The 26,184-nt window shown below is 67.9% G+C and overlaps 2 protein-coding genes across 2 annotated transcripts; both read left to right on the forward strand.

The window, feature by feature from the left end:
* Positions 1 to 2,395: 2,395 nt before the first annotated feature.
* Positions 2,396 to 17,281, forward strand: LOC140645145 (cAMP-dependent protein kinase catalytic subunit alpha-like). The gene is given in 11 exon segments (XM_072848389.1): positions 2,396 to 2,456; positions 4,475 to 4,510; positions 4,513 to 4,535; positions 5,519 to 5,647; positions 7,368 to 7,466; positions 8,275 to 8,357; positions 9,515 to 9,641; positions 10,651 to 10,746; positions 10,845 to 10,967; positions 13,576 to 13,740; positions 16,849 to 17,281. Coding segments are annotated over 11 exon segments (1,053 nt in total). The 5' UTR covers positions 2,396 to 2,410; the 3' UTR covers positions 16,975 to 17,281.
* Positions 17,282 to 18,829: 1,548 nt separating this feature from the next.
* LOC140645107 (sterile alpha motif domain-containing protein 1-like) lies at positions 18,830 to 25,415 on the forward strand. Its single transcript, XM_072848326.1, is given in 7 exon segments — positions 18,830 to 19,148; positions 19,150 to 19,212; positions 20,407 to 20,527; positions 20,589 to 20,672; positions 22,481 to 22,574; positions 22,669 to 22,780; positions 25,201 to 25,415. Coding segments are annotated over 7 exon segments (930 nt in total). The 5' UTR covers positions 18,830 to 18,857; the 3' UTR covers positions 25,366 to 25,415.
* Positions 25,416 to 26,184: the final 769 nt, after the last annotated feature.

The raw sequence follows: 26,184 nt of genomic DNA on the forward strand, positions 1-26,184 counted from the left end.
AGGAGCCGTTAACGGGGGGGGCACCGTGTGAGGAATTAACGGGGGGAGCCGTGTGAGGAGCCGTTAACGGGGGGGGCACCGTGTGAGGAGCCGTTAACGGGAGGGGGCACCGTGTGAGGGGAATTAACCGGGGGGGGCACCGTGTGAGGAGTCGTTAACTGGGGGGGGCACCGTGTGAGGCGCCGTTAAGTGAAGGTGGGGGCACCGTGTGAGGAGCCGTTAACGGGGGGGCACCGTGTGAGGAGCCGTTAAGGGGGGGGGCCACCGTGTGAGGAGCCGTTAACGGGGGGGGGCACCGTGTGAGGAGCCGTTAACGGGGGGGGCACCGTGTGAGGAGCCGTTAAGTGAGGGGAGGCATCGTGTGAGGAGGCGTTAACGGGGGAGCCTGAGGGGACCGAAAAAGGGCGGGAACTGTGTGAGGAGCCGGTAACGGGGGGGAGGACGGCGCCACACACCGTGTGAGGAACCAGAAAAGGGCGGGAAAGGTCTGAGGAGCCGGTAACGGGAGAATCTCGTCTGAAGGATCCGTCATGGGCGGGACCGGGCTGAGGTATGGAAAAAGGGCGGGAAGTGTGAGGAACCGGTAACGGGGGGGGGATCGTCTGAGGGACCGGTAATGGGGCGGGAACGGAGGTGAGCGGCCGGTAATGGTGCGGAAACCGTGTGAGGAGCCGGTAACGGGGTGACGAAGGACCGAAAAAGGGCGGGAATCCTGTGAGGGGCCGGTAACGACGGGATCGCCTCAGGGACCCGGTGATGGCGGCGGGGGATCAGTACCTGCTGGCGGCGGGGCTGCGTCCCGGTGACAGCGGGGGCTGGGGGTGGCTGTCGTCGTCCTCCCCCCCCCGATGACTGCCCGGCGGGAATGGGGGGGACCGGGGGGGTCTGTCCGTCCCCCACCGGGGGTAAAACCCGGCCTGGATCCCCACGGGAACGGCCCGGGGGGGTAAAACCCGGCCTGGATCTGCCCCGGGCACGGACCGGGAGTAAAACCCGGCCTGGATCTGCCCCGAGAATGGACCGGGGGTAAAACCCGGCCCGGGGGCGGGGTAAAACCCGGCCTGGATCTGCCCCGGGAATGGACGAGGGGTAAAACCCGGCCTGGATCGGCGCTGGGCGGGCTCATTAGGCCAATTAAGGGGGGGGCATCCCCCACTAATGAGTAATTAAGAGCAGCCACTGCAGCAGGAGCTGTGCTAATAGGTGTAATTAGCACTTGTGCTACTTATCATATGTTAATGAGCTGGGGGTAATTAAGCAGCAGGCTGGTGATTAGCTCATTAATTGAAGGGAGGGTAGAATTAATTAGAGGGCTCGCGAGGGCACCGGGGACAGAGCGCTGCTGATGAGCTTGGCTTAATTAAGGAGGGGCGGGGCTTCGTTGGGTTAATTAACGGGGCTCGGGGGGGGGTCCGGTGTGTGCAAGGGCGGGGCCTGAGCCCTCGTGCAAGGCCTGAGTGTGAGCACGAGGCCGCGTGTGCAAGCCCCGCCCCCGTGCAAGGGCCCCCGCGCATGCGCGGGGCGCCGCCTGCCCACGAGGTGGCGCGTGGCCGCAGCCCGGCGCGAGGCCGCGGCCCCGCCGCAGGGCGCATGCGCGCGCCGACGCAGGTGGGCGGGGCCGCTCGCTTCGTTCCGCCCCCTCGCCCTTCCCCATTGGCGGGGGGGCGGGGCTTGGGCCGTGCGGATCGGAACCGGGGCTGGGGAGCCCCGCCCGCTTCCGGGGCCGGGTCCCGGCCGGGGAAGTGCGGCCGTGCGGGGCGGTCTGGGCCCGCCCCCTGGGGCTACCGGAACCCCTCGCAGAAGCGATAGACCTCCACCCCGGGCTACTGGCAGCTCCCCCCCCCCGGGGCTAGCAAGGTTCCTCCCCGGCTGACAGCCCCCTCCCCGGGGCTAACGGGCCGCACTCACGGGATTACCGGGCCCCTCCCGGGGCTACCGAGCCCCCTCCGGGGTGACTACGGCCCCTGCCCGGCCTGGCCCCGCCCCCCCCGCCCCTCTCTCCCCAAGCTCCTCCCACCGCCCGTCAATCTCCTCTGCCCCCGCCCACCTCGCCGCTTGACCACGCCCCATTCTCCCGGCCTCGCCCACAGCCCTGCTTGGTCCCGCCCCCCCGGCCGAGGCCCCGCCTCCTCCGCAGCCCCCGGGTTCTATTTTTATCCGGGCACAACCAATGAGCGGCGGGCGGGGGCGGGCCGAGCGCGGAGGGACGGCTTCCCCGGCCAATGGAGGGGCGGCGCCTCAGAGGCGGCCGGGCCCAATGGCGGCGGCGGGGCGGGCGGCAGTGCTGGGGCGACCAATGGGGCGGCGGCGACTGAGCGGCGGGACCAATGGCCGGCGGGGGGCGGGGCGGGGCGGGCCGCCGGGAGCGGGCGGCCGGGCCGGGCCGAGCGCGGAGCCGACGGGGCCCGAAATGGGCAACGCCGCCGCCGCCAAGAAGGGCGGGGAGCTGGAGAGCGGTGAGCGGCCGCACCGGGGACCGGGGACCGGGCCTGGCTGGGGGGAGCTGGGGCGAGCAGGGCCGGGACCGGGGGGACCGGGCCCGGCTGAGGGGAACCGGGCCGGGAGGACCGGACTGAGTGGGGTCGGTCCGAGCTGGGCCGGGACCGGGGAACCGGGGCGGGGGAGTGTGCTGGGCCAACCGGGGGCACCGGCCCCAGTGGAGGGGCTCACACCGGGCAGGGGGCTGCGTGGGGGCTCCGGGGCCGCTTGCCGCGGGGATTGTTGGGGGGCAGAGGGGTCCCGGGGGGACAGACGGGTCCTGGGGGGCGTTTGCTCCTGGGGTCTTGGGGGTGGAAGGGGCCGCTTGCCCCATCCCCCGGCGTGGGGAGGATCCCGGGGTGTCTTCCCCCCCACCTCCCCCCAAGAGCGGGGAGCGTGGGGGGGAGCGCGGGGGTGGGGCTTGAGGGAAGGGGCGGGGCCTGTGCGGTTGCCGTGGGAACAGGGGCAGGCCCTGGGGGACAGGGGCAGGGCACGTGGGGTTGCCATTGGGGCAGGGGCGGGGCCTAGGGCAAGGGGGCGGGGCCTGCGCGGGGTTGCCGTGGGGACAGGGCAGGGCGTGGGGGGAAGGGGCGGGGCGCTGGGGGTTGCCATGGGGACAGGAGGGGCGCCCGGGGAAAGGGCGGGGCATGGCGGGGTTGCTATGGGAATAGGGCGGGGCTTAAGAGGAAGGGGTGGGACAAGCTGGGCATTGCCGGGGGATTGGGGCGGGGCCTGTGGGGAAGGGGCGGGCTTCAGCAGGTGCGGAGCTGGGGGGGTCCCCTGGGTCCTGGGGGAGGGGCGATGGAGGAAAGGGGGGTGCAGGGCCCGGAATGCTGGGTCCCCCGGGAGGGGGAGGGGGCAGAAGGGGTGTGGCTGGTGCAGACCCCACCCCGTTTCTCCGTGACCGGTAGCTGGGGGATGCAGGCGGTACCGGGGGACAGGGGACACCGGGGAGGGGGGCACCCGTGTGGCCGGGGGGACCGAGGGGACGCTGAGGGGGTCTTGCGGGGACCGGGGGGGGTTTGGGGACCCTGTCCCAGCCCAGGGACACGTGGGGGGTATTGAGAAAGTGGGGGGGACTGAGGGGTGATTGAGGGGTATTGGGGGACAGAGGGGACACTGGGGGGTTATTAGGGGACTGGGGGGCACTGGTGGGTATTGGGGTACCTGAGGGGTTATAGAGGGACCCTGGGGGGACATCAGGACCCCCGCCTGGCTTGGGAGGGGTGTTGGTGCCCCGAGAGGCCACCAAGGGGGACGATGGCCCCTGGGGGGGGCTGGGACCCCCCCTTCCAGCTGTGGGGGCTGCTGCTGGGGCGGCGCCGGGGGGGGGCCGTGACCGGGGAGATCCCCCCGGGAACAGCCTGGGCCAGGGGAACCCCAAAAGCGGGGGTCCTCAGGGCCCCCCCCCCCCCCCCAGGTCAGCCCTGACTGAGGGGAGCCAAGGGGGTGTTGTCCCCCCCCTTAGGGGTCCCCCCCGGCCTCCTCAGATGCCTGGGTCCCCCCGCCAACCCCTGGGGTGTTTGGGGGGGTCCCCAAGTGGGGGCTCACCTGGGTTGGGGGGGGGGGGGTTGCTCCCGGACACCTGGGTCCTCTGGCTGCTCAGCTCCTCCCTGCCTCAGTTTCCCCTCTTGAAGCGGGGGGGCTTATTTGCCCCCCCCCCCCCCATCTTATTTGCCTTCCCACACTGTGGGTACTGGGACGTTCAAGCCTTACTGGGCCATACTGGGAGGGGCGGGGGGCGACCCCAGCGTAGGTCACGTGTGCCCCTGGGGACAAAGTCTGTTGTGTGTCCCCCCCCCCCCACGGGGTCATCGCCCGGCGGCAGCTCCCGGACGCCTGGGTCCGTGGCATGGAGGACGGTGAGGGGGGGCTCTGAGGGTTTTGGGGGCCCGGGTGCCTGGGTCCCTCAGCTGGGCCTGCTGTGGGGGTTTTGGGGGTTTTTGGGAGGTGCTGGTGCTGACCCCCCCTTGTCCCCCTCCATGTTCCCCCCCAGTGAAGGAGTTTTTGGCCCGGGCCAAGGAGGATTTTCTCAAAAATGGGAGAACCCGGCCCAGGTACGTGTGCCCCCCATGTCCCCTCCTGGGGATCTCTGTGTCCCCCCAAAGAACCAGGGGGTCCCGTGTCCCTGCCTGGGTGGCTGGGGGTCCCTTCTATCCTCGGGGGGGGCCCATGTCCCCTCTCAGGGGACTGGGGGGGGGTTGTCCTGTGTCCTTCTCGGACGTTCTGGGGGTCCCTTGTCCCCTTGGAGAGGTTCAGGTCCCCCCCATCACTCAGGGTCCCTTTGGGGGGGTCCCTTGTCCCTTTGGGGGGGGCCTGGTCCCCTTCCTGAGCTTGGGGTCCCCATGGGGGTCCCATGTCCCTTTGGGGGATCCCCATGTCCCTTCCTTTTACTCAGGGTCCCCTTTTGGGGGGGTCCCTTGTCCCTTGGGGGTGTCCTGTGTCCCTTTGGAGGGGTCCTCATCCCCTCCCATCACTCAGGGTCCCTTTGGGGGTGTCCCCTGTCCCCTCCCATCACTCAGGGTCCCGTGGGGGGGGTCCCACATCCTCTTTGGGGTGTCCCCTCCCATCACTCAGGGTCCCGTGGGGGGGGTCCCACATCCTCTTTGGGGTGTCCCCTGTCCCCTCCCATCACTCAGGGTCCCGTGGGGGGGGTCCCACGTCCTCTTTGGGGTGTCCCCTGTCCCCTCCCATCACTCAGGGTCCCGTGGGGGGGGTCCCACGTCCTCTTTGGGGTGTCCCCTGTCCCCTCCCATCACTCAGGGTCCCGTGGGGGGGGTCCCACGTCCTCTTTGGGGTGTCCCCTGTCCCCTCCCATCACTCAGGGTCCCGTGGGGGGGGTCCCACGTCCTCTTTGGGGTGTCCCCGGTCCCCTCCCATCACTCAAGATCCCTTTGGGGGGTCCCATGTCCCCTTTGGGACAGTCCCACGTCCCCCAGGCGGGTCCAGGAGCCCTCAGTGCCCCTCTAGAACCCCGAGGACCCCAGAGAGGGGACGCTGCCACCCCAGGGGGGTGACACTGCCGTGTCCCCCTCCCCAGAACACGGCCAGCCTGGAGCAGTTCGAGCGCATCCGGACGCTGGGGACGGGCTCCTTCGGGCGCGTCATGCTGGTGCGGCACAAGGACACGGGCCACCACTACGCCATGAAGATCCTCGATAAGCAGAAGGTGACGGGGACGGGGACATCCTGGGGGGCTGCGGTGGCACCTGGCCACACGCTGGCATTGGGGAGGATCGGTGGTGGTGGCCATGGGGGGGTATTGGTGTCCCCAGGGTGCGGGGGCGCTGGTGTCATTGGGTCTGGGGGGACTTTGGTGTCCCCAACATGGGGAGGCGCTGGTGTCATCGGGTCTGGGGGGCCTTTGGTGTCCCCAGGGTGCGGGGACGCTGGTGTCCCCAGGATGCGGGGATGCTGGAGTCATCGAGTCTGGGGGGGACATTGGTGTCCCCAACATGGGGGGACGCTGGTGTCATCGGGTCTGGGGGGACTTTGGTGTCCCCAACATGGGGGATGCTGGTGTCATTGGGTCTGGGGGGACTTTGGTGTCCCCAACATGAGGGGACGCTGGTGTCCCCAGGATGCGGGGACACTGGTGTCATCGGGTCTGGGGGGACGCTGGTGTCCCCAGGATGCGGGGACACTGGTGTCATCGGGTCTGGGGGGGACTTTGGTGTCCCCAGGATGCGGGGACGCTGGTGTCATCGAGTCTGGGGGGGACTTTGGTGTCCCCAGGATGCGGGGACGCTGGTGTCATCGGGTCTGGGGAGACTTTGGTGTCCCCAACATGAGGGGACGCTGGTGTCCCCAGGATGCGGGGACACTGGTGTCATCGAGTCTGGGGGGGACTTTGGTGTCCCCAGGATGCGGGGACGCTGGTGTCATCGAGTCTGGGGGACGCTGGTGTCCCCAGGATGCGGGGACACTGGTGTCATCGGGTCTGGGGGACTTGGGTGCCCCCAGCATGGGGGGGCACTGGTGTGATTGGGTCTGGGGGGACTTTGCTGTCCCCAACATGGGGGGACGCTGGTGTCATCGGGTCTGGGGGGACTTTGGTGTCCCCAACATGAGGGGACGCTGGTGTCCCCAACATGGGGGGACGCTGGTGTCATCGAGTCTGGGGGGGACTTTGGTGTCCCCAACATGGGGGACGCTGGTGTCATCGGGTCTGGGGGACTTTGGTGTCCCCAACATGGGGGACGCTGGTGTCATCGGGTCTGGGGGACTTTGGTGTCCCCAACATGGGGGGACGCTGGTGTCATCGGGTCTGGGGGGACTTTGGTGTCCCCAACATGGGGGGACGCTGGTGTCATCGGGTCTGGGGGGACTTTGGTGTCCCCAACATGGGGGGACACTGGTGTCATCAGGTCTGGGGGGACTTTGGTGTCCCCAGCATGGGGGGGCGCTGGTGTCATCGAGTCTGGGGGGACTTTAGTGTCCCCAACATGGGGACACACACACTGATGTCATTGGTCTTGAGGGGACCTTGGTGTCCCCTACGTGGGGACACCCTGGTGCCATTATTCCCAGGGGGACATTGGTGTCCCCAGTGTGGGGTGGGACGCTGATGGCATCGGGTCTCGGGGCACCTCAGTATCCCCAATGTCCCTAGCGTGAGGGGGGGACCTTGGTATCCTCAGTCACAGGGGGTGTCCCTGGTGTCCCCAACACAGTGGGTGGTGTCCCTGGTGTCCCCAACATGGTGGGACCTCCGTGTCCTCGGTCCTAGGGGGAGCCCAGTGTCCCCGGCATTGGTGGGAGGGACATGCCGGTGTCCCCACTTGTTCCCAGCCCAGTGGGACAAGCTGTCCCTAGGGATGTCCTGTCTGTCCCTGGGAAGGGGGGTGGTGACACGGGGTGTCCCCAGGGGTGACAGGATGTCCCCGCAGGTGGTGAAGCTGAAGCAGATCGAGCACACGCTGAACGAGAAGCGGATCCTGCAGGCTGTCACCTTCCCCTTCCTCGTCCGCCTCGAGTACTCCTTCAAGGTGGGGACAGGGGTCCCTGTCACCCCCCCAGTGTCCCCATGGCCCCAGGGTGGTCCCCATGGCCCCAGGGTGGTCCCCATGGCCCCAGGATGGGTCCCTGTCACACCCGGGGTGGTCCCCATGGCCTCAAGGTGGTCACCATCTCCCCCAGATGATCCCATCGCCCCCAGAGTGTCCCCTGTCCCACCAGGGTGTCCCCCCAGTCGTCCCCGTCCCCCCCGGGGTGTCCCCACATCTGTGAGTCCTCCATTGTGCCAAGACATTGGGATGTCACCGGGGTGTCCCTTGTCCCCCTCGGGTGGTCCGTAAGGTGTCCCCCATCACCCTCACGCTGTCCCCGAGATGTCCCCTGTCCCCCACGGATGGTCCCCAGGGTGTCCCCCATTCCCCTTGGGTGTCCCTCATCACCCTTAGGCTGTCCCCAAGGTGTCCCCTGTCCCCCTGGGATATCCCCTGTCCCCCTCAGGTGGTCCCTGGGGTATCCCCCATCCTCCTCAGTTGGTCCCCAGAGTGTCCCCTGTCCCCCTTGGACGTCCCCTGTCCCCCGGGCTGTCCCCAAGGTGTCCCCTGTCCCCCTGGGGTATCCCCCATCCTCCTCAGTTGGTCCCCAGAGTGTCCCCTGTCCCCTTGGACGTCCCCCGTCCCCCGGGCTGTCCCCAAGGTGTCCCCTGTCCCCCTGGGGTATCCCCCATCCTCCTCAGTTGGTCCCCAGAGTGTCCCCTGTCCCCCTTGGACGTCCCCTGTCCCCCCGGGCTGTCCCCAAGGTGTCCCCTGTCCCCCGTGGACGTCCCCCGTCCCCCTCCGGCAGGACAACTCCAACCTGTACATGGTGATGGAGTACATCCCGGGGGGGGAGATGTTCTCCCACCTCCGCCGCATCGGCCGCTTCAGGTGAGCAGGAGTCTGGGGGGTCCCAGGGGTGTCCCAGGGGTCCCATGGGGTGTCGGGGGTGGTTCTTGGGGACTTCTGGGGTTCCCAAGGGGTTGTGGGGATTGTGGGGGTCCCGGGAAGGGTCTTGGGGGTCCCAGGAAGCGTGTTGGGGGTCTCTGAGGTGTCCCTGGGGGATCTCAGGGGGGATCGGAGAGGTCCCCTGGGGTCGCTGGGTGGTTCTTGGGGACTTCTGGGGGTTCCCGGAGGGGTCTGGGTATTGTGGGGGTCCCAGGAAAGGTCTTGGGGTCCCTGGGGGTCTTGGGGGATTGGAGAGGTCCCAGGAGGTCTCTGGGTGGCCCTTGGGGACTTCTGGGGGATTCTCAGAGGGGTTCTGGGGATTGTGGCAGTTCCAAGAAGGGTCTTGGGGGGATTTGAGGAGTCCCAGGAAGGGTCTTGGGGGTCTCTGGGTGGTCCCATGGGGTCTCTGGGTGGTCGTTGAGGACTTCTGGGAGTTTTCAGGGGGTTCTGGGGAACGTGGGGTCCCAGGACAGGTCTTGGGGGTCTCTGAGGGGTCCCAGGAAGGGTCTTGGGGGTCTCTGAGGGGTCCCTGAGGGGTCTGGGGGTTCCCAGGGGGTTGTGGGGGTCCCAGAGAGGGTCTTGGGGGGTTGAGGGGTCCCAGGGAGGGTCTTGGGGGTCTCTGAGGGGTCCCTGGGGGTCACAGGGGAGATTGGAGAGGTCCCATGGGGTCTCTGGTGGTCCTTGGGGACTTCTGGGGGGGGTCCTATAGGGGATTTGGGTATTGTGGGGGTCCCAGGAAGGGTCTTGGTGGGGTTTGAGGAGTCTCTGGGGGGTCCCTGGGGACTTCTGGGGGTTGTCAGAGTCTTGGGGGTGTCTCTGGGGTTGCGGGGTCCCAAAGGGTCTCAGGAAGGGTCTTGGGGGGTCTCAGGGGTTCTGGGGGGCCTCAGAAAGGGTCTGGCTTGGTTCTGGGGGTCCCCAGAAGGGGTCTCTGGGGGGTCCTGGGGGGTCTCTGGGGATTGTGGGGGTGACAGGGGGTCCAAGGGGGTCTTAGAAAGGGTCTTGGGGGGGAGCTGGGGGGTCTCCAGGGGTTCCCAAGGGGTCCCTGGGGGGTTTCCAGGGGGGTCTGGAGGGTGGGTGGGGGTCTCAGCCCCCCCCCCCAGCGAGCCCCATGCCCGCTTCTACGCGGCCCAAATCGTGCTGACCTTCGAGTACCTGCACGCGCTCGACCTCATCTACCGCGACCTGAAACCCGAGAACCTGCTCATCGACCAGCAGGGCTACATCGAGGTACCCCAAAATACCCCCCTGCGCCCCAAAATACCCCCCTGCGCCCCAAAATACCCCCCTGTGCCCCCCAATACCCCCCTGTGCCCTCCCAAACCCCCTCACACCCTTCCAATACCCCCCACTGCCCCCAACCTCCTCCCAAGCTGCTCATCGACCAGCAGGGCTACATCGAGGTACCCCAAAATACCCCCTGCGCCCCAAAATACTCCCTGCACCCCAAAATACCCCTCGGAGCCCCCTGACACCCCCTGTGCCCCCCAAACCCCCTCACCCCTTCCAATACCCCCCACTGCCCCCAACCTCCTCCCAAGCTGGTTGCAACTGGCAGGGACGTGTCGAGGTACCCAAAACAGCCTGAATACACCCCAAAACCTCCCCGGCACCCCTTAATACCTTCAAGTATCCCTAGGCACCCCGAAATACTCTAGGCATCCCCACAGCCCCCCAAGTTACCCCAACCCCCAAATACACCCCAAAACCCTATTGACCCCCTCCAATAGCCCTTAATCCCCCAAATAACCCCCCAGGGCACCCCAAAGCCCCCGAAGTTACCCAAACCCCCAAATACACCCCAAAACCCCTTGTCCCCCTCCAATAGCCCTTAATCCCCCAGGGCACCCCAAAGCCCCCTGAAGTTACCCAAACCCCCAAATACACCCCAAAACCCCTTGTCCCCCTCCAATAGCCCTTAATCCCCCAGGGCACCCCAAAGCCCCCGAAGTTACCCAAACGCCCCAAATACACCCCAAAACCCTTGTCCCCCTCCAATAGCCCTTAATCCCCCAGGGCACCCCATAACCTCCCCAGGTTACCCCAAACCCGCCAAATACACCCCAAAACCCCCTTGCCACCCCCCCCAAGATACACCTTAATCCCCTCCAAATCCCCCCTTCAACCACCCAAATCCACCCCGGGGCCACCCCGCAGCCCCCAAACACCCCATCACCCCCACCCACCCTAACCCTGACCCCCCACACCGGTGGGGTCCCCATCCACACACCCCCCCCAGGTGACAGATTTCGGCTTCGCCAAGCGGGTGAAGGGCCGGACCTGGACGCTGTGCGGCACCCCCGAGTACCTGGCACCCGAAATCATCCTCAGCAAGGTGAGGGGGGGGGTTAAACCCCCTTGGGGACCCCCCCCCCCAGATTTTGGGGGACCCCTTTGTCACCCCATGTATGTGTCGTCGTCCCCCCTCCCCAGGGGTACAATAAGGCTGTGGACTGGTGGGCCCTGGGGGTCCTCATCTACGAGATGGCGGCCGGGTACCCCCCCTTTTTTGCCGACCAGCCCATCCAGATCTACGAGAAGATCGTCTCGGGGAAGGTGAGGGGGTCCCGGGGGGGGGGGTCCTGGCTCGGGGTGGGGAGGGTCCTGGCTCGGGGTCGGGGGGGTCTGGGGGATCCCCAGGGGTTTAGGGGTCCTGGGAGGGTGTGGGGGCTCCCCGGGGGGTTACGGGGGCGGTTTGGGGATGCGTGGGGTTGGGGGTGTTATGGGGGGCTTGGGGTGGTAGGGAAGGGGAGAAGAACTGGGGGGACTGGGAGCACTGGGGGAACTGGGAGAGGAATGGGGGGAGGGTCTGGGAGGACTGGGAGAGGGCCTGGGAGTAACGGGTGTGGACTGGGAGATGAACTGGGAGCACTGGGGGAACTGGGAGAGGAATGGGAGGGGAACTGGGAGAGGAATGGGAGGGGAACTGGGAGAGGAATGGGAGGGGAACTGGGAGAGGGTCTGGGAGGACTGAAGGCACTGGGAGAGGGTCTGGGAGGACTGGGAGAGGGCCTGGGAGTAATGGGTGTGGACTGGGAGATGAACTGGGAGCACTGGGGGAACTGGGAGAGGAATGGGAGGGGAACTGGGAGAGGGACTGGGAGGACTGAAGGGACTGGGAGAGGGTCTGGGAGGACTGGGAGAGGGCCTGGGAGTAATGGGTGTGGACTGGGAGCACTGGGGGAACTGGGAGAGGAATGGGAGGGGGTCTGGGAGGATAGGGGGGACTGGGAGAGGGTCTGGGGGAACTGAAGGGACTGGGAGAGGGTCTGGGAGGACTGGGAGAGGGCCTGGGAGTAACGGGTGTGGACTGGGAGATGGACTGGGAGCACTGGGAGAGGAGCTAAGGGGACTGGGAGAGGGATTGGGAGCACTGGGGCGGACTGGGAGAGGGACTGGAGGGACTGGGAGAGGGATTGGGAGCACTGGGGGGACTGAGAGAGGGATTGGGAGCACTGGGGGGGAATGGGAGAGGGACTGGGAGTAATGGGTGAGGACTGGGAGAAGGATTGGGAGGAATGGGAGCACTGGGAAAGGGATTGGGAAGACTGGAAGAAGGACTGAGAGTACTGGGAGGACTGGGAGAGGGACTGGGAGCCCTCAGAGAGGGCCTGGGAAGACTGGGAGCGCTGGGAGAGCTACTGGGAGAGGCACACAGGGGACTGGAGAGGGACTGGGAGCAGTGGGGGCAACTGGGAAAGAGCCTGAGGGCACTGGCAGAGACTGGGAGAGGGGCCAGGGATATCAGGGCAGAGACTGGGAGCACTGGTGCCACTGGGAGAGAACCTGGCAGTTACTGGGGCCTTGCTGGGCTCCCCCAGCCCCCCCAGCAAAGGGGTCCCAGGCATCTGGGCCCCCCCAGGGCACCCCCCCACCCTCCCCAGTGGGGACCCAGGCATCTCCCCCCACCCCCCGAGCATCCCCAGGCGTCCAAGCCCCCCAGAAGATCCCCCACCCCTCTAATGGGGTCCCAGGCATCTGCCCCCCCCCCCCTCCAGAGGGGACCCAGACATCCAGGCCCCCTGGAACACCCCCCACCCTCTCCCACAGGCACCCAGGTGCCCAGGCCCCCCAGAAACCCACTCCCACCCTCTCCAGTGGGGACCCAGGCATCTGCCCCCCCCATAGAGCATCCCCAGGCATCCAAGCCCCCAGGACATCTCCCCACCCCTCTAACAAGGTCCCAAGCATACAGACCCCCCACAGAGCATCCCCAGGTGTCCAAGCCCCCCAGGACACCCCCACCCCCTCCCACAGGCACCCAGGTGCCCAGCCCCCCAGAAACCCACTCCCACCCTCTCCAGTGGGGACCCAGGCATCCAGACCCCCCCATAGAGCATCCCCAGGCATCCAAGCCCCCCAGAACAACCCCCCCACCCCTCTAATGGGGACCCAGGCATCCAGGCCCCCGATAGAGCATCCCCAGGCATCCAAGCCCCCCAGAACAACCCCCCACCCCTCTAATGGGGACCCGGGCATCCAGGCCCCCCAGAACAACCCCCACCCCCTCTAATGGGGACCCGGGCATCCAGGCCCCCGATAGAGCATCCCCAGGCACCCAGCCCCCCAGAACAACCCCCACCCCCTCTAATGGGGACCCAGGCATCCAAGCCCCCCAGAACAACCCCCCACCCCTCTAATGGGGACCCAGGCATCCAGGCCCCCCAGAACAACCCCCCACCCCTCTAATGGGGACCCAGGCATCCAGGCCCCCGATAGAGCATCCCCAGGCACCCAGCCCCCCAGAACAACCCCCCACCCCTCTAATGGGGACTCAGGCATCCAAGCCCCCCAGAACAACCCCCCACCCCTCTAATGGGGACCCAGGCATCCAGGCCCCGATAGAGCATCCCCAAGCATCCAAGCCCCCCAGAACAACCCCCACCCCCTCTAATGGGGACCCAGGCATCCAGGCCCCCCAGAACAACCCCCCACCCCTCTAATGGGGACCCAGGCATCCAGGCCCCCGATAGAGCATCCCCAGGCACCCAGCCCCCCAGAACAACCCCCCACCCCTCTAATGGGGACCTGGGCATCCAGGCCCCCCAGGACACCTCCCCACCTCTCTAACGGGGTCCCAGGCATCCAAGCCCCCCTCCCCAGGGCCCCAGGCCCCCACCTCGGCGCTGGGGACCCAGGCGTCCGGCTGACCCCACGCCCGCAGGTGCGGTTCCCCTCGCACTTCAGCTCGGACCTGAAGGACCTCCTGCGCAACCTGCTCCAGGTCGACCTGACCAAGCGCTTCGGGAACCTCCGCAACGGCGTCGCCGACATCAAGGGTCACAAATGGTTCTCCACCACCGACTGGATCGCCATCTACCAGCGCAAGGTGGGCTTGGGGGGGGGGCTAGGGGGTCTTAGGAAGGGACACGGGGGTCCTAGGAGGGGACGTGGGGACCTATGAAATCTATGGGGTCCTAAGATGGGACATGGAGGTCCTAGGAGGGACTTTGGTGTCCGGGGAGGGGACATGGGATCTACAAGGTCGTAGGAGAAGGCGTGAGGGTTCGGGGGGTCTCCAGGGTCCTAGGAGGGAACATGGGGGTCCTAGGGTGGGCTTATGGGACCCTAGGGGGTCCTGGGAAGGACACAGGGGTCCTGGAAGGGGCCTAGGGGGTCCTAGGAGGGACGTGGGGACCCATGAAACCTATGGGGTCTAAGATGGGACATGGAGGTCCTAGGAGGGACTTTGGTGTCCTGGGAGGGGACATGGGGGGGATCTACAAGGTCCTAGGAGAAGGCGTGAGGGTTCGGGGGTCTCAGGGTTCTAGGAGGGGACATGGGGGTCCTAGGGTGGGCTTATGGGATGTTAGGGGGTCCTGGGAGGGGACACAGGGTCCTGGAAGGGGCCTAGGGGGTCCTAGGAGGGGACGTGGGGGACCTATGGAAATCTATGGGGTCCTAAGATGGGACATGGAGGTCCTAGGAGGGACTTTGGTGTCCTGGGAGGGGACATGGGGGGATCTACAAGGTCCTAGGAGAAGGCGTGAGGGTTCGGGGGTCTCCAGGGTTCTAGGAGGGGACATGAGGGTCCTAGGGTGGGCTTATGGGATGTTAGGGGTCCTGGGAGGGGACACAGGGGTCCTGGAGGTGGCCTAGGGGTCCTTAGGAGGGCTTGGGGGACCTATGGAAACCTATGGGGTCCTAAGATGGGACATGGAGGTCCTAGGAGGGACTTTGGTGTCCTGGGAGGGGACATGGGGGGGATCTACAAGGTCCTAGGAGAAGGCGTGAGGGTTCGGGGGTCTCCAGGGTCCTAGGAGGGGACATGGGGGTCCTAGGGTGGGCTTATGGGATGTTAGGGGGTCCTGGGAGGGGACACAGGGTCCTGGAGGTGGCCTAGGGGGTCCTTAGGAGGGGGCTTGGGGGACCTATGGAAACCTATGGGGTCCTAAGATGGGACATGGAGGTCCTAGGAGGGACTTTGGTGTCCTGGGAGGGGACATGGGGGATCTACAAGGTCCTAGGAGAAGGCGTGAGGGTTCGGGGGTCTCCAGGGTCCTAGGAGGGGACATGGGGGTCCTAGGGTGGGCTTATGGGACCCTAGGGGTCCTGGGAAGGGACACAGGGGTCCTGGAAGGAGCCTAGGGGGTCCTAGGAGGGACGTGGGGGACCTATGGAAATCTATGGGGTCCTAAGATGGGACATGGAGGTCCTAGGAGGGACGTTGGTGTCCGGGGAGGGGGACATGGGGACCTACGGGGATCTGTGGGGGATCTACAAGGCCCTAGGAGGGACGTGAGGGGTCTGGGGGCCCTGGGGAGGGGACATGGGGTCCTAGGGTGGGCTTATGGGACCCTAGGGGGTCCTGGGAGGGACACAGGGTCCTGGAAGGGGCCTAGGGGTCCTAGGAGGGACGTGGGGACCCATGGAAACCTATGGGGTCCTAAGATGGGACATGGAGGTCCTAGGAGGGACTTTGGTGTCCTGGGAGGGGACATGGGGGGATCTACAAGGTCCTAGGAGAAGGCGTGAGGGTTCGGGGGTCTCCAGGGTCCTAGGAGGGGACATGGGGGTCCTAGGGTGGGCTTATGGGATGTTAGGGGTCCTGGGAGGGACACAGGGTCCTGGAAGGGGCCTAGGGGTCCTAGGAGGGGACGTGGGGGACCTATGGAAATCTATGGGGTCCTAAGATGGGACATGGAGGTCCTAGGAGGGACGTTGGTGTCCGGGGAGGGGGACATGGGGACCTACGGGGATCTGTGGGGATCTACAAGGCCCTAGGAGGGGACGTGAGGGGTCTGGGGGGCCCTGGGAGGGGACATGGGGGTCCTAGGGTGGGCTTATGGGACCCTAGGGGGTCCTGGGAGGGGACACAGGGGTCCTGGAAGGGGCCTAGGGGGTCCTAGGAGGGGACGTGGGGGACCCATGGAAACCTATGGGGTCCTAAGATGGGACATGGAGGTCCTAGGAGGGACTTTGGTGTCCGGGGAGGGGACATGGGGGATCTACAAGGTCCTAGGAGAAGGCGTGAGGGTTCGGGGTCTCCAGGGTCCTAGGAGGGGACATGGGGGTCCTAGGGTGGGCTTATGGGATGTTAGGGGATCCTGGGAGGGGACACAGGGGTCCTGGGAGGGGACACAGGGTCCTGGAAGGGGCCTAGGGGGTCCTAGGAGGGGACTTGGGGGACCTACAGGGATCTACGAGGTCTTAGGAAGAGAGATGGGGGTTCTGGGGGTCTGTGGGGTCCCAGGGGAGGCTTACGGGGTCCTAGGGGCTCCTGGGAGGGGACATGGGAACCTTTGGGGTCCCGTGTGGTCCTAGGAGGGGACATGGGGGTTCTGGGGGGGTCTGGGGGTCCCAGGGCAGGCTTCCGAGGCCCTAGGGGACATGGCGGGGTGTGGGGGGGGGTCCTGGAAGGGGACGTGGGGGACCGGTGAGGAACTATGAGGTCCTAGGAGGAGACGTGAGGGGTCTGGGGGGTCCTGGGAGGGGACGTGGGGACCCTACAGGGTGGGGGTCGGGGACGTGAGGGGTCTGGGGGGTCCTGGGAGGGGACGTGGGGACCCTACAGGGTGGGGGTCGGGGACGTGAGCGGTCTGGGGGGGTCCTGGGAGGGGACGTGGGGACCCTACAGGGTGGGGGTCGGGGACGTGAGGGGTCTGGGGGTCCTGGGAGGGGACGTGGGGACCCTACAGGGTGGGGGTCGGGGACGTGAGGGGTCTGGGGGTCCTGGGAGGGGACGTGGGGACCCTACAGGGTGGGGGTCGGGGACGTGAGGGGTCTGGGGGGTCCTGGGAGGGGACGTGGGGACCCTACAGGGTGGGGGTCGGGGACGTGAGGGGTCGGGGGGTCCTGGGAGGTGCCATGGGGGAACACGGGGGTCCTGGGGGTGGCAGAGCCTCCTTAGAGTATCTCTGGGGACCACCATGAATTTGGGGGGGCTCTGGGGGGGGGTCCCATGGAGGGGACCCAGACGTGGCCCCCCCACCCGTAGGTGGAAGCCCCCTTCGTGCCCAAGTGCAAAGGCCCCGGGGACACCAGCAACTTCGACGAGTACGAGGAGGAGGAGATCCGCGTCTCCCTCACCGACCGCTGCGCCAAGGAGTTCGCCGACTTCTAGGGTGGGGGGGGGCCCTCACCCCGAGGGGGGGGCCCCCCAACCCCCCTGGGGCTACGACCCCCTCCCCCCCCGGGGGGGGGGCCAACAACCTCGCACCGGTGAGCAGCGGGGCTGCCGACCCCTGCCTGGCAGCACTGCGCCCCGGGAGGGGGGGATTTGGGGGTGCCCCCCCCTGCTATGGGGTAATTTTAGGGGTGACACCCCCCCCCCCCCGGAGTACTTGAGGGGCTGCATTTGCCCCCCCCCCCCCGGGGTGATTTAGGGGTAGATTTGCCCCCCCCCCGGGATAGTTCAGGGGTTGTATTTGCCCCCACCACCCCGGGGTAATATTGGGGTGCACTTGCCCCCCCCCCGATAATATATGGGAGGATTTGCCCCCCAGTGGTAAGTGGGGGTTTACGACCCCTCGGGTAATATATAGGTTGTATTTACCCCCCGGGGTTTGTTGGGGGGATTTGCCCCCCCCAAGGGTAATTAAGGGGGTTTGCCCCCCGGGGTAATTCAGGGTGAGTTGCCCCCTGGGGGGCTCTGGGGTTTATTTGCTCCCAGGGGTGCTGGGGGGCAGCCCCCACTTTTACCCATTGGGGGTCTCGACCCCCTATTTTTAATGGGGGAGCAGGGGCAGGGTTCAACACCCCCCTCCAATTTTAACTGATCATTGCGGTTTTAGCCCCAAAATGTGAGGGGGGGGAAGGGGCTGGGGGCAGGATTGGGGGTCCCCGTAGGGGGCGTGATGGGGAGGGGTCCCCAAAACCCCGGGGGTCCCCAACCCCTGCCCCCCCCCCCCAGGGCTCCGTTGTAAACATATTTGAGACAAATCCAATAAAGTTTTGTTTAAAAAAAAAAACGCTTTAAAAATTGGGGGGAAGTGGGGAGACCCCATGTTTGGGGGACCCCACTGATGTGGGGGCCCCTTAAAATTAAAGGGGGGCATTGATGGGATAGGGGTGGAGGGAAATGGGGGCTCTAAATTTTGGGGGACTCCATGGAATTGAGGGAGCCTTGTGGGTTGGGGGAGGGTGGGTTTGAGGGGGCCCTGTGGCTTTGGGGGGCTGCAAGGAAATTGGGGGGTCCCAGGGGTTTGGGGGGACCTTGTATGTGGGGGCTGTGGGTTTTGGGGGGACCCCATGGGTTTTGGGGGTGTTGGAATGGGGGGCCCTATAGGTTTGGGGGGGGTCCAAGGAAATGGGGGAACCCTATGGAGGTTTGGGGGCCTTGGAATGGGGGTGTGGCCTGGGGGTTTGGGGACCCCCATGGAGGTGGGGAGACCCCATCGGTTTGGGGGGGACCTCATGATGTTTGGGGGGGTTGCAATTGGGGGGGCCCTTTAGGTTTGGGGGTGCTCCAAGGAAATGGAGGGAACCTCATGGGGGTTTGGGGGGCCCTTGGAATGGGGGCGTGGCCCGGGGGTTTGGGGACCCCCATGGAGGTGGGGGACCCCAAGGGTTTGGGGGGCTCATGGAAGCGGGGAACCGAAGGGGTGCGGAGGGGGGGTCCCGCAGCTCACGGGCTCACGGTGGGGGGGCGTGGCTTTTTGCACGATGGGCGTGGCTTTCCCGCGTTGTGGGCGTGGCTTAGTTTCTCTGGGCGTGGCTTGGGGCGGGAGTGGGCGAGGCGTCCGGTGCCGCGCGCGGAGGGGCGGGGCGGAGTGGGCGGGGCGTGGCGAGCGGGTGGCTCCACCTTAAGGCGCGCGCGGGGGGCGCGGCGGCGGCGGCGGCGGCGGCGGCGGCTCCTCCTTAAGGCGCGGGCGGGCGGCGGCGGCGGCCGGTGCGAGGCCGCGGGGCTGCGGCGGGGCGGGAGGGAGGGGGGCGGGCGGAGGGAGGAGGAGGAGGAGGCGGAGGAGGAGGAGGAGGAGGCGGAGGAGGAGGAGGAGGGCGGGGGCCATGGCGGGGCCGCCGCCGCCGCCGCCGGGCCCGGAGGCACCGCGGTACCAGGAGTGGATCCTGGATACGATCGATTCGTTACGATCGCGGAAGGCGCGGCCCGATCTCGAACGGATCTGCCGCATGGTGCGGCGGCGGCACGGCCCCGAGCCCGAGCGGACGCGGGCCGAGCTGGAGAAGCTCATCCAGCAACGGGCCGTGCTCCGCGTCAGCTACAAGGGCAGCATCTCCTACCGCAACGCCGCCCGCGTCCAGCCGCCGCGCCGCCCGCCGCCGCCGCCGCCGCCGCCGCCGCCGCCCGCCCGCCGCGCCGAGCCGCCCGTCAGCCTCCGCGACGCCGCCCGCTACCTCGGCGGCGACGGGCGGTTGACCCGCGGGCGCCTGCAGGGATCGGCGTTACCGGCCGACGGGGGGCTCGGGGCCACCGGGGGCCCTGCGGTGGCGGTGGCGGCGGGTCGGGGCCCGGACCCGCGCCGGGAGCCGGCGGTAGCGGCGGGGGCCGGCTGGAGCGCACCCGCCTCGCTACCATCGCCATGGCCCGCGCCGAGCGCGGACGCGGGGCCGCCGGCAGGGCCCGAAAGGTGAGGGGGAACCGAGGGGGGCTGAGGGGACGGCGGGGACCCCTGAGGGGTGGAGGGGACCGGGGGGGGGGCTGGGGACCCCTGAGGGGACCGGGGGGAGCGGGAGGGGCTGAGGTGGCGCCGGGGACCCCTGAGGGGACGGTGAGGGGATGGCGGGAACCGGGGCGGGGGGGGTCCGAGGAGTCGTGAGGGGACAGCGGCGACCCCTGAGGGGACCGAGGGGGCTGGGGGGACCGTGAGGGGACAGCGGGGACCCCTGAGGGGGCTGAGGGGACCTGAGGGGACGGCGGGCACCGGGGGCATGAGGGGACCGGGGACACCTTGAGGGGGTGGCGAGGGGCCTGAGGGGACAGGGGGACCTGAGGGGACAGTGGGGACCTGGGGGGTGAGGGGACAGGGGGTCCATGAGGGGACAGGGGGTCCGTGAGGGGACAGGGGGTACCTGGGGGTCCATGAGGGGACAGGGGGTCCGTGAGGGGACAGGGGGTACCTGGGGGTCCGTGAGGGGACAAGGGGTCCATGAGGGGACAGGAGGGTCCATGAGGGGACAGGGAGTACCTGGGGGTTCCATGAGGGGACAGGGGGGGACTGTGAGGGGACAGTGGGGACCGGGGACCCCTGAGGGGATGGGGGGTCCATGAGGGGACAGGAGGTAGTCAGGGGGCACTGGGAGGGGACAGTGGGGGCTGAGGGGTTGGGGGTCCCCAGGCCCTGGGGGGTGCTGCAAAATTGGGGGGTTCCTGGGGTGTAGGGGAGCCCAGCAGGACTTGGGGGTCTGGGTTTTGGGGGGGGGGTCTTGTGACATTGGGGTCAAGGTGCAGCTTTGAGGGTCCCCCAGCTTTTGGGGGGCTGTGGATTTTTAAGGGGGGCTGCAGGTTTTGGGGGGTGTCCCAGTTTTAGGGGGACCCTGTGAAATCGTGGTAGGGCTGCACTTTTGGGGACACCCCTCTTATTCCCATACCCCCCAGCCCCCCCGCAGCGGCACCGAGGCATCGGCGAGGGAGGAGGAGGAGGAAGATGAGGACGAGGAGGAAGACGGGACGGGCTCGGAGGCCTCGGAGGATGGGGGGGCCCCCCGGCAGCTGGACGGCGGGGGCCGGGGGCCCCCACTTCGCCCCCTGGGCAGCCCCCCCCCGAGCGGCCCCCCCAGCCCAAGGCTTGCTCGCCGGGGGAGAGCGCCTGCCACCACCTGGCCCCCTCAAAAGAGGGGCTTTCGGGCAGCCCGACAGAGCAGGTGACCCCCCCCGGGGGGACCCAGGGGTTTGGGGGGGGCTATGTCTTGGGGGGCTGTTTGGGGGAGAGGGTCCTGAGGGGGTTGGGGGGCATGGGGCTGATGGCGGGGGGGGGGCAGTTTGGGGGAGAGGGTTCCTAGGGGTTGGGGGATTTTGGGGGGGCAGGGGCTGATTGGGGGTGGGCAGTTTGGGGGTAAGGGTGTTGGGGGGCAGTTTGGGGCACTTGGGGGTGCAGTTGCGGGGGCAGAGCACTGGGCGGGGGCAGTTTGGGGGCCAAGGGAGGCAGTTGTGGGGATCACGGTTCTGTGGGGTTGTGGGGCACTGGGGGTCTGTTTTGGGGGTCAAGGCAGTGGGGGGCAGTTATGGGGCACTGGGGGCTGTTTTGGGGGTCAAGGCAGTGGGGGGCAGTTATGGGGCACTGGGGGCTGTTTTGTGGGGGTCAAGGCAGTGGGGGGCAGTTATGGGGACTGGGAGCTGTTTTGGGGGTCAAGGCAGTGGGGGGCAGTTATGGGGCACTGGGGGGCAGTTGTGGGGGTCAGGGCAGTGGGGGGCAGTTATGGGGCACTGGGGGCTGTTTTGGGGGGTCAAGGCAGTGGGGGGCAGTTATGGGGCACTGGGGGCAGTTTTGGGGGTCAAGGCAGTGGGGGGCAGTTATGGGGACTGAGGAGCTGTTTTGGGGGTCAAGGCAGTGGGGGCAGTTATGGGGCACTGGGGGCAGTTTTGGGGGTCAAGGCAGTGGGGGCAGTTATGGGGCACTGGGGGCTGTTTTGGGGTCAAGGCACTGGGGGGCAGTTATGGGGCACTGGGGGCAGTTTTGGGGGTCAAGGCAGTGGGGGGCAGTTATGGGGACTGGGGGCAGTTTTGGGGGGTCAAGGCAGTGGGGGCAGTTATGGGGACTGGGGAGCTGTTTTGGGGGGTCAAGGCAGTGGGGGGCAGTTATGGGGCACTGGGGGCTGTTTTGGGGGGTCAAGGCAGTGGGGGGCAGTTATGGGGCACTGGGGGCAGTTGTGGGGGTCAGGGCAGTGGGGGGCAGTTATGGGGCACTGGGGGCTGTTTTGGGGGGTCAAGGCAGTGGGGGGCAGCTATGGGGCACTGGGGGGCAGTTTTGGGGGTCAAGGCAGTGGGGGGCAGTTATGGGGACTGGGGAGCTGTTTTGGGGGGTCAAGGCAGTGGGGGCAGTTATGGGGCACTGGGGAGCAGTTTTGGGGGGTCAAGGCAGTGGGGGGCAGTTATGGGGCACTGGGGGCTGTTTTTGGGGGTCAAGGCAGTGGGGGGCAGTTATGGGGCACTGGGGGCAGTTTTGGGGGTCAAGGCAGTGGGGGGCAGTTATGGGGCACTGGGGGGCAGTTTTGGGGGGTCAAGGCAGTGGGGGCAGTTATGGGGCACTGGGGAGCTGTTTTGGGGGGTCAAGGCAGTGGGGGGCAGTTATGGGGCACTGGGGAGCTGTTTTTGGGGGTCAAGGCAGTGGGGGGCAGTTATGGGGCACTGGGGAGCTGTTTTGGGGGTCAAGGCAGTGGGGGGCAGTTATGGGGCACTGGGGGGCAGTTATGGGGCACTGGGGACGGCTTGGGGGGTCAGGGCTCTGTGGGGGCAGTTTTGGGGTGCTGGGGTCAGGGTGCAGGGGGCAGTTTGGGGGTTCAAGGTGTGGGGAGGCAGTTATGGGGACTGAGGGGGGACAGTTTGGGGGGGTCAGGGTGCTGCGGGGGCAGTTTTGGGGGGCACAGGGATTTGGGGACAGTTTGGGGGGGGGTGGGGGGGCAGTTAGGGGACAGCCCGGGGGTGAGGGCCTGACCCCACCGTGTCCCCACAGTGTCCCCAGCCCTGGCGGGCGCGGAGCCCTCGGTGCCCCTGTCCCCAGGCCGGCCGGGGCCCCAGGCCGCCAACGGGGCCCCCTTCAGCTGCACGTGAGTCTGGGGGCCCCCCCGTGTGTGTGTGTGTGTCCCCCCCGGGTGACACCGTCCCCTCCCGCCCCGATGACACTGTCCCCACTGTCCCCAGGGCCGGGAAGAAGGAGAAGGCGTCCGACCCCGTGGAGTGGTCCGTGCGGGACGTGGTGGATTACTTCACCGAGGCCGGCTTCCCCGAGCAGGCCACCGCCTTCCAGGAGCAGGTAGGTCCCCGTGTCACCCTCCACCCCCGTGTCACCCCCCCACCCCCATGTCACCGTCACCCCACCCCAGTGTCCCCTCTGTCCCCCGTGGGCGTCCCTGCTCGCTCCGTCCCCGTCCCCGTCCCTGTGGTGTCTTTCCTGATGCTGTCCCCGTGGGTGCACCTGCTGTCCCCATGGTGTCCCCCCCCACGGTGTCCCCGCAGGTGTCCCTGCGCCCCCTTGTCCCTGTGGGTGTCCCCATGGTGTGCCCAGGGGTGTCTCCTGTCCCTCCCCATCCCCACAGGTCCCCCAATGTCTCCAGGGCCATCCTCATGGGGGACCCCACCGACGCTGTCCCCGGCTGATGTCCCCCGTCCCTGGGTGTCCCACTTGCCCCTGTCCCCTGGGGGGGGTCCCCCTGTCCCCATGGGTGTCCCCTTGTCCCCAGGGGTGTCCCCAAGCACCCCCCACCCCCAAATGTCTCCAGGGCCATCTCCACAGGTGTCCCCACTGATGCCATCCCCAGGCTGATCCCCCCTCTCTGGGTGTCCCTTGTATCCCCTTTGGGTGTCCCTGGGGGTGTCCCCAAAGTGCCCCAGCCCCCCCCCCGCCCACCCCCACTCCTCCCACCCGTGCCCATCCCACTCTCCATTGCCCCCTTGGGCCACCCTGGGGTGGACACCCCCCCCCCCCGTGGGTGCCCCCCACTCCGTGGATGTCCCCTGTCCCCAGGGGTGTCCCCAAGAGCCCCCTACCGCTCCCATCCCACCCCCGCCATCCCCTCAGGCCACCCCAGGGTGGATCCCCCCCAATCCCACGGGTGCCCCCACTCCTGGGGTGGGTCCCAATATCCCACGGGTGCCCCCCACCCCCGTGGGTGTCCCCCCATCCCCAGCCGTGTCCCCTTGTCCCCAGGGGGTCTGTGTGTGTGTCCCCATGCCCATCCCACCCTCCGGCATCCCCCTAGGGCCAACCCATGGGTGCTGCCCCCCACCTCCTCCATCCCTTGGGTGCCCCCCAACCCCGCGTGTGCTCCCCCCCCCCCACCCCGTGGGGGTGCCCCCACTCCCCCTCGTGTCCCCAAGGTGTGTGTGTGTCCCCTCCATGCCCACCACTGCCCACCCCACCCTCCCCTTGGGCCATCCCACGGCTGCCCGCTCCTCCATCCCACAGGTGTCATCCCCCCCATCCCACGCGTGCCCCCCCATCCCACGCGTGCCCCCCAATCCCACGCGTGCCCCCCCACCCCGTGGGGGTTCCCCCACTCCCCCCGTGTCCCCAAGCTCTGTGCATGTGTGTGTGTCCCGTCCCCACCGCCACCCACCCCACCCTCCCCTTGGGCCATCCCACGGCCGCCCGCTCCTCCATCCTCTCGGGTTCCCCCCCAATCCCACGCGTGCCCCCCCCGTGGGGGTTCCCCCACTCCCCCCCGTGTCCCCCAGCTCTGTGCGTGTGTGTGTCCCCTCCGTGCCCACCCCACCCCACCCCTCCCCTTGGGCCATCCCACGGCCGCCCGCTCCTCCATCCTCTCGGGGTTCCCCCCCATCCCACGCGTGCCCCCGCCCCGCGGGGTTCCCCACCCCCCCGTGTCCCCAAGCTCTGTGTGTGTGTGTCCGTGTGTGTGTGTCCCCTCCCTGCCCACCCCACCCTCCACCCTCCCCTTGGGCCATCCCACGGCCGCCCGCTCCTCCATCCTCTCGGGTTCCCCCCATCCCACGCGTGCCCCTCCCCCCGTGGGGGTTCCCCCACTCCCCCCCGTGTCCCCAAGCTCTGTGCGTGTGTGTGTCCCGTCCCCACCGCCACCCACCCTCTTGGGCCATCCCACAGCTGCCCGCTCCTCCATCCCACAGGTGTCATCCCCCAATCCCACGCGTGCCCCCCCATCCAACGCGTGCCCCCAATCCCACGCGTGCCCCCCGCCCCGCGGGGTTTCCCCACTCCCCCGTGTCCCCAAGCTCTGTGTGCGTGTGTGTGTCCCGTCCCCACCGCCACCCTCCCCTTGGGCCATCCCATGGCTGCCTGCTCCTCCATCCTCTTGGGTGCCCCCCCCAATCCCACGCGTGCCCCCCTCCCCGCGGGGGTTCCCCCACTCCCCCGTGTCCCCAAGCTCTGTGCGTGTGTGTGTCCCGTCCCCACCGCCACCCTCCCCTTGGGCCATCCCACGGCTGCCCGCTCCTCCATCCCATGGGGGTGTGTGTGTGTGTGTGTGTCCCGATCCCACGCGTGCCCCCCGCCCCGTGGGGTTCCCCCACTCCCCCGTGTCCCCAAGCTCTGTGTGCCGTGTGTGTGTCCCCTCCGTGCCCACCCCACCCTCCACCCTCCCCTTGGGCCATCCCACGGCCGCCTGCTCCTCCATCCTCTCGGGTTCCCCCAATCCCACGCGTGCCCCCCGCCCCGCGGGGGTTCCCCCACTCCCCCCCGTGTCCCCGCCGTGTCCCCAGGAGATCGACGGGAAGTCGCTGCTGCTGATGCAGCGGGCGGACGTGCTGACCGGGCTCTCCATCCGCCTGGGCCCCGCGCTCAAGATCTACGAGTACCACGTGAAGCTGCTGCAGCGCAGCCACTTCCAGGAGGAGGAGCCGCCCCCGGAGCCCTTCCCCGCCTGAGCCCCGCCGCGGGGGGGGGGGAGGACACGGGGGAGGGAGGGGGGGTATGGGGGGGGGCACGGGGAGAGGGGGGCGCACCCCAAAATCGGGGGAGGGGGAGGAGGGGGGGGCCGGGGAACCCCGGTATCCGGGAGGGCCCCGGCCCGAGGCGGGGCGGCCCCGCGACCCCCGGCCGCTGAGCGCAGAGACTTTGGGGGGGGGTTAGGGGGGGGTCCCCCCCTCTTTTTGGGGGTCCCCCCTCTCCTTTTTGGGGGTTCCCCCCTCTCCTTTTGCGGGTCCCGTCTTTTGGGGGGTCCCCTCTCCCCTTTTGGGGGGTCCCCTCTCCCCTTTTGGGGGTCCTCCCTCTCCTTTTGCGGGTCCTCCCTCTCCTTTTGGGGGGTCCCCCCTCTTTTGGGGGGGTCCCCCCCTCTCTCTTTTTGGGGGTCCCCTCTCTTTTGGGGGGGTGTCCCCGCTCTCTTTTGGGGGGGTCCCCCTCTCTTTATGGGGGGTCCCCCCTCTTTTGGAGGGGGGTCTACCCTCTCTCTTTTGGGGGGTCCCCTCTCTTGGGGGGTCTACCCCTCTTTTCGGGGTCTACCCTCTCTTTGGGGGAGTCTCCTCTTTGGGGGTCACCCCTCTCTTTAGAGGGTCACCCCTGTCTTTGGGGTCACCCCTCTCCTTGGGGGTACTCTCTTTGGAGGGTCACCCCTCTCTTTAGGGGGTACCCTCTCTTGGGGGGCACCCCTCTATTGGGGGTCACCCTCTTTTGGCGGGGTACTCTCTTTGGGGGGTCACCCGTCTCTTTAGGGGTCCACCCCCTCTTTTGGAGGGGTGTCACCCCTC

Source organism: Ciconia boyciana, chromosome 31, assembly GCF_034638445.1.
Source record: "Ciconia boyciana chromosome 31, ASM3463844v1, whole genome shotgun sequence".
Classification (NCBI taxonomy): domain Eukaryota; kingdom Metazoa; phylum Chordata; class Aves; order Ciconiiformes; family Ciconiidae; genus Ciconia; species Ciconia boyciana.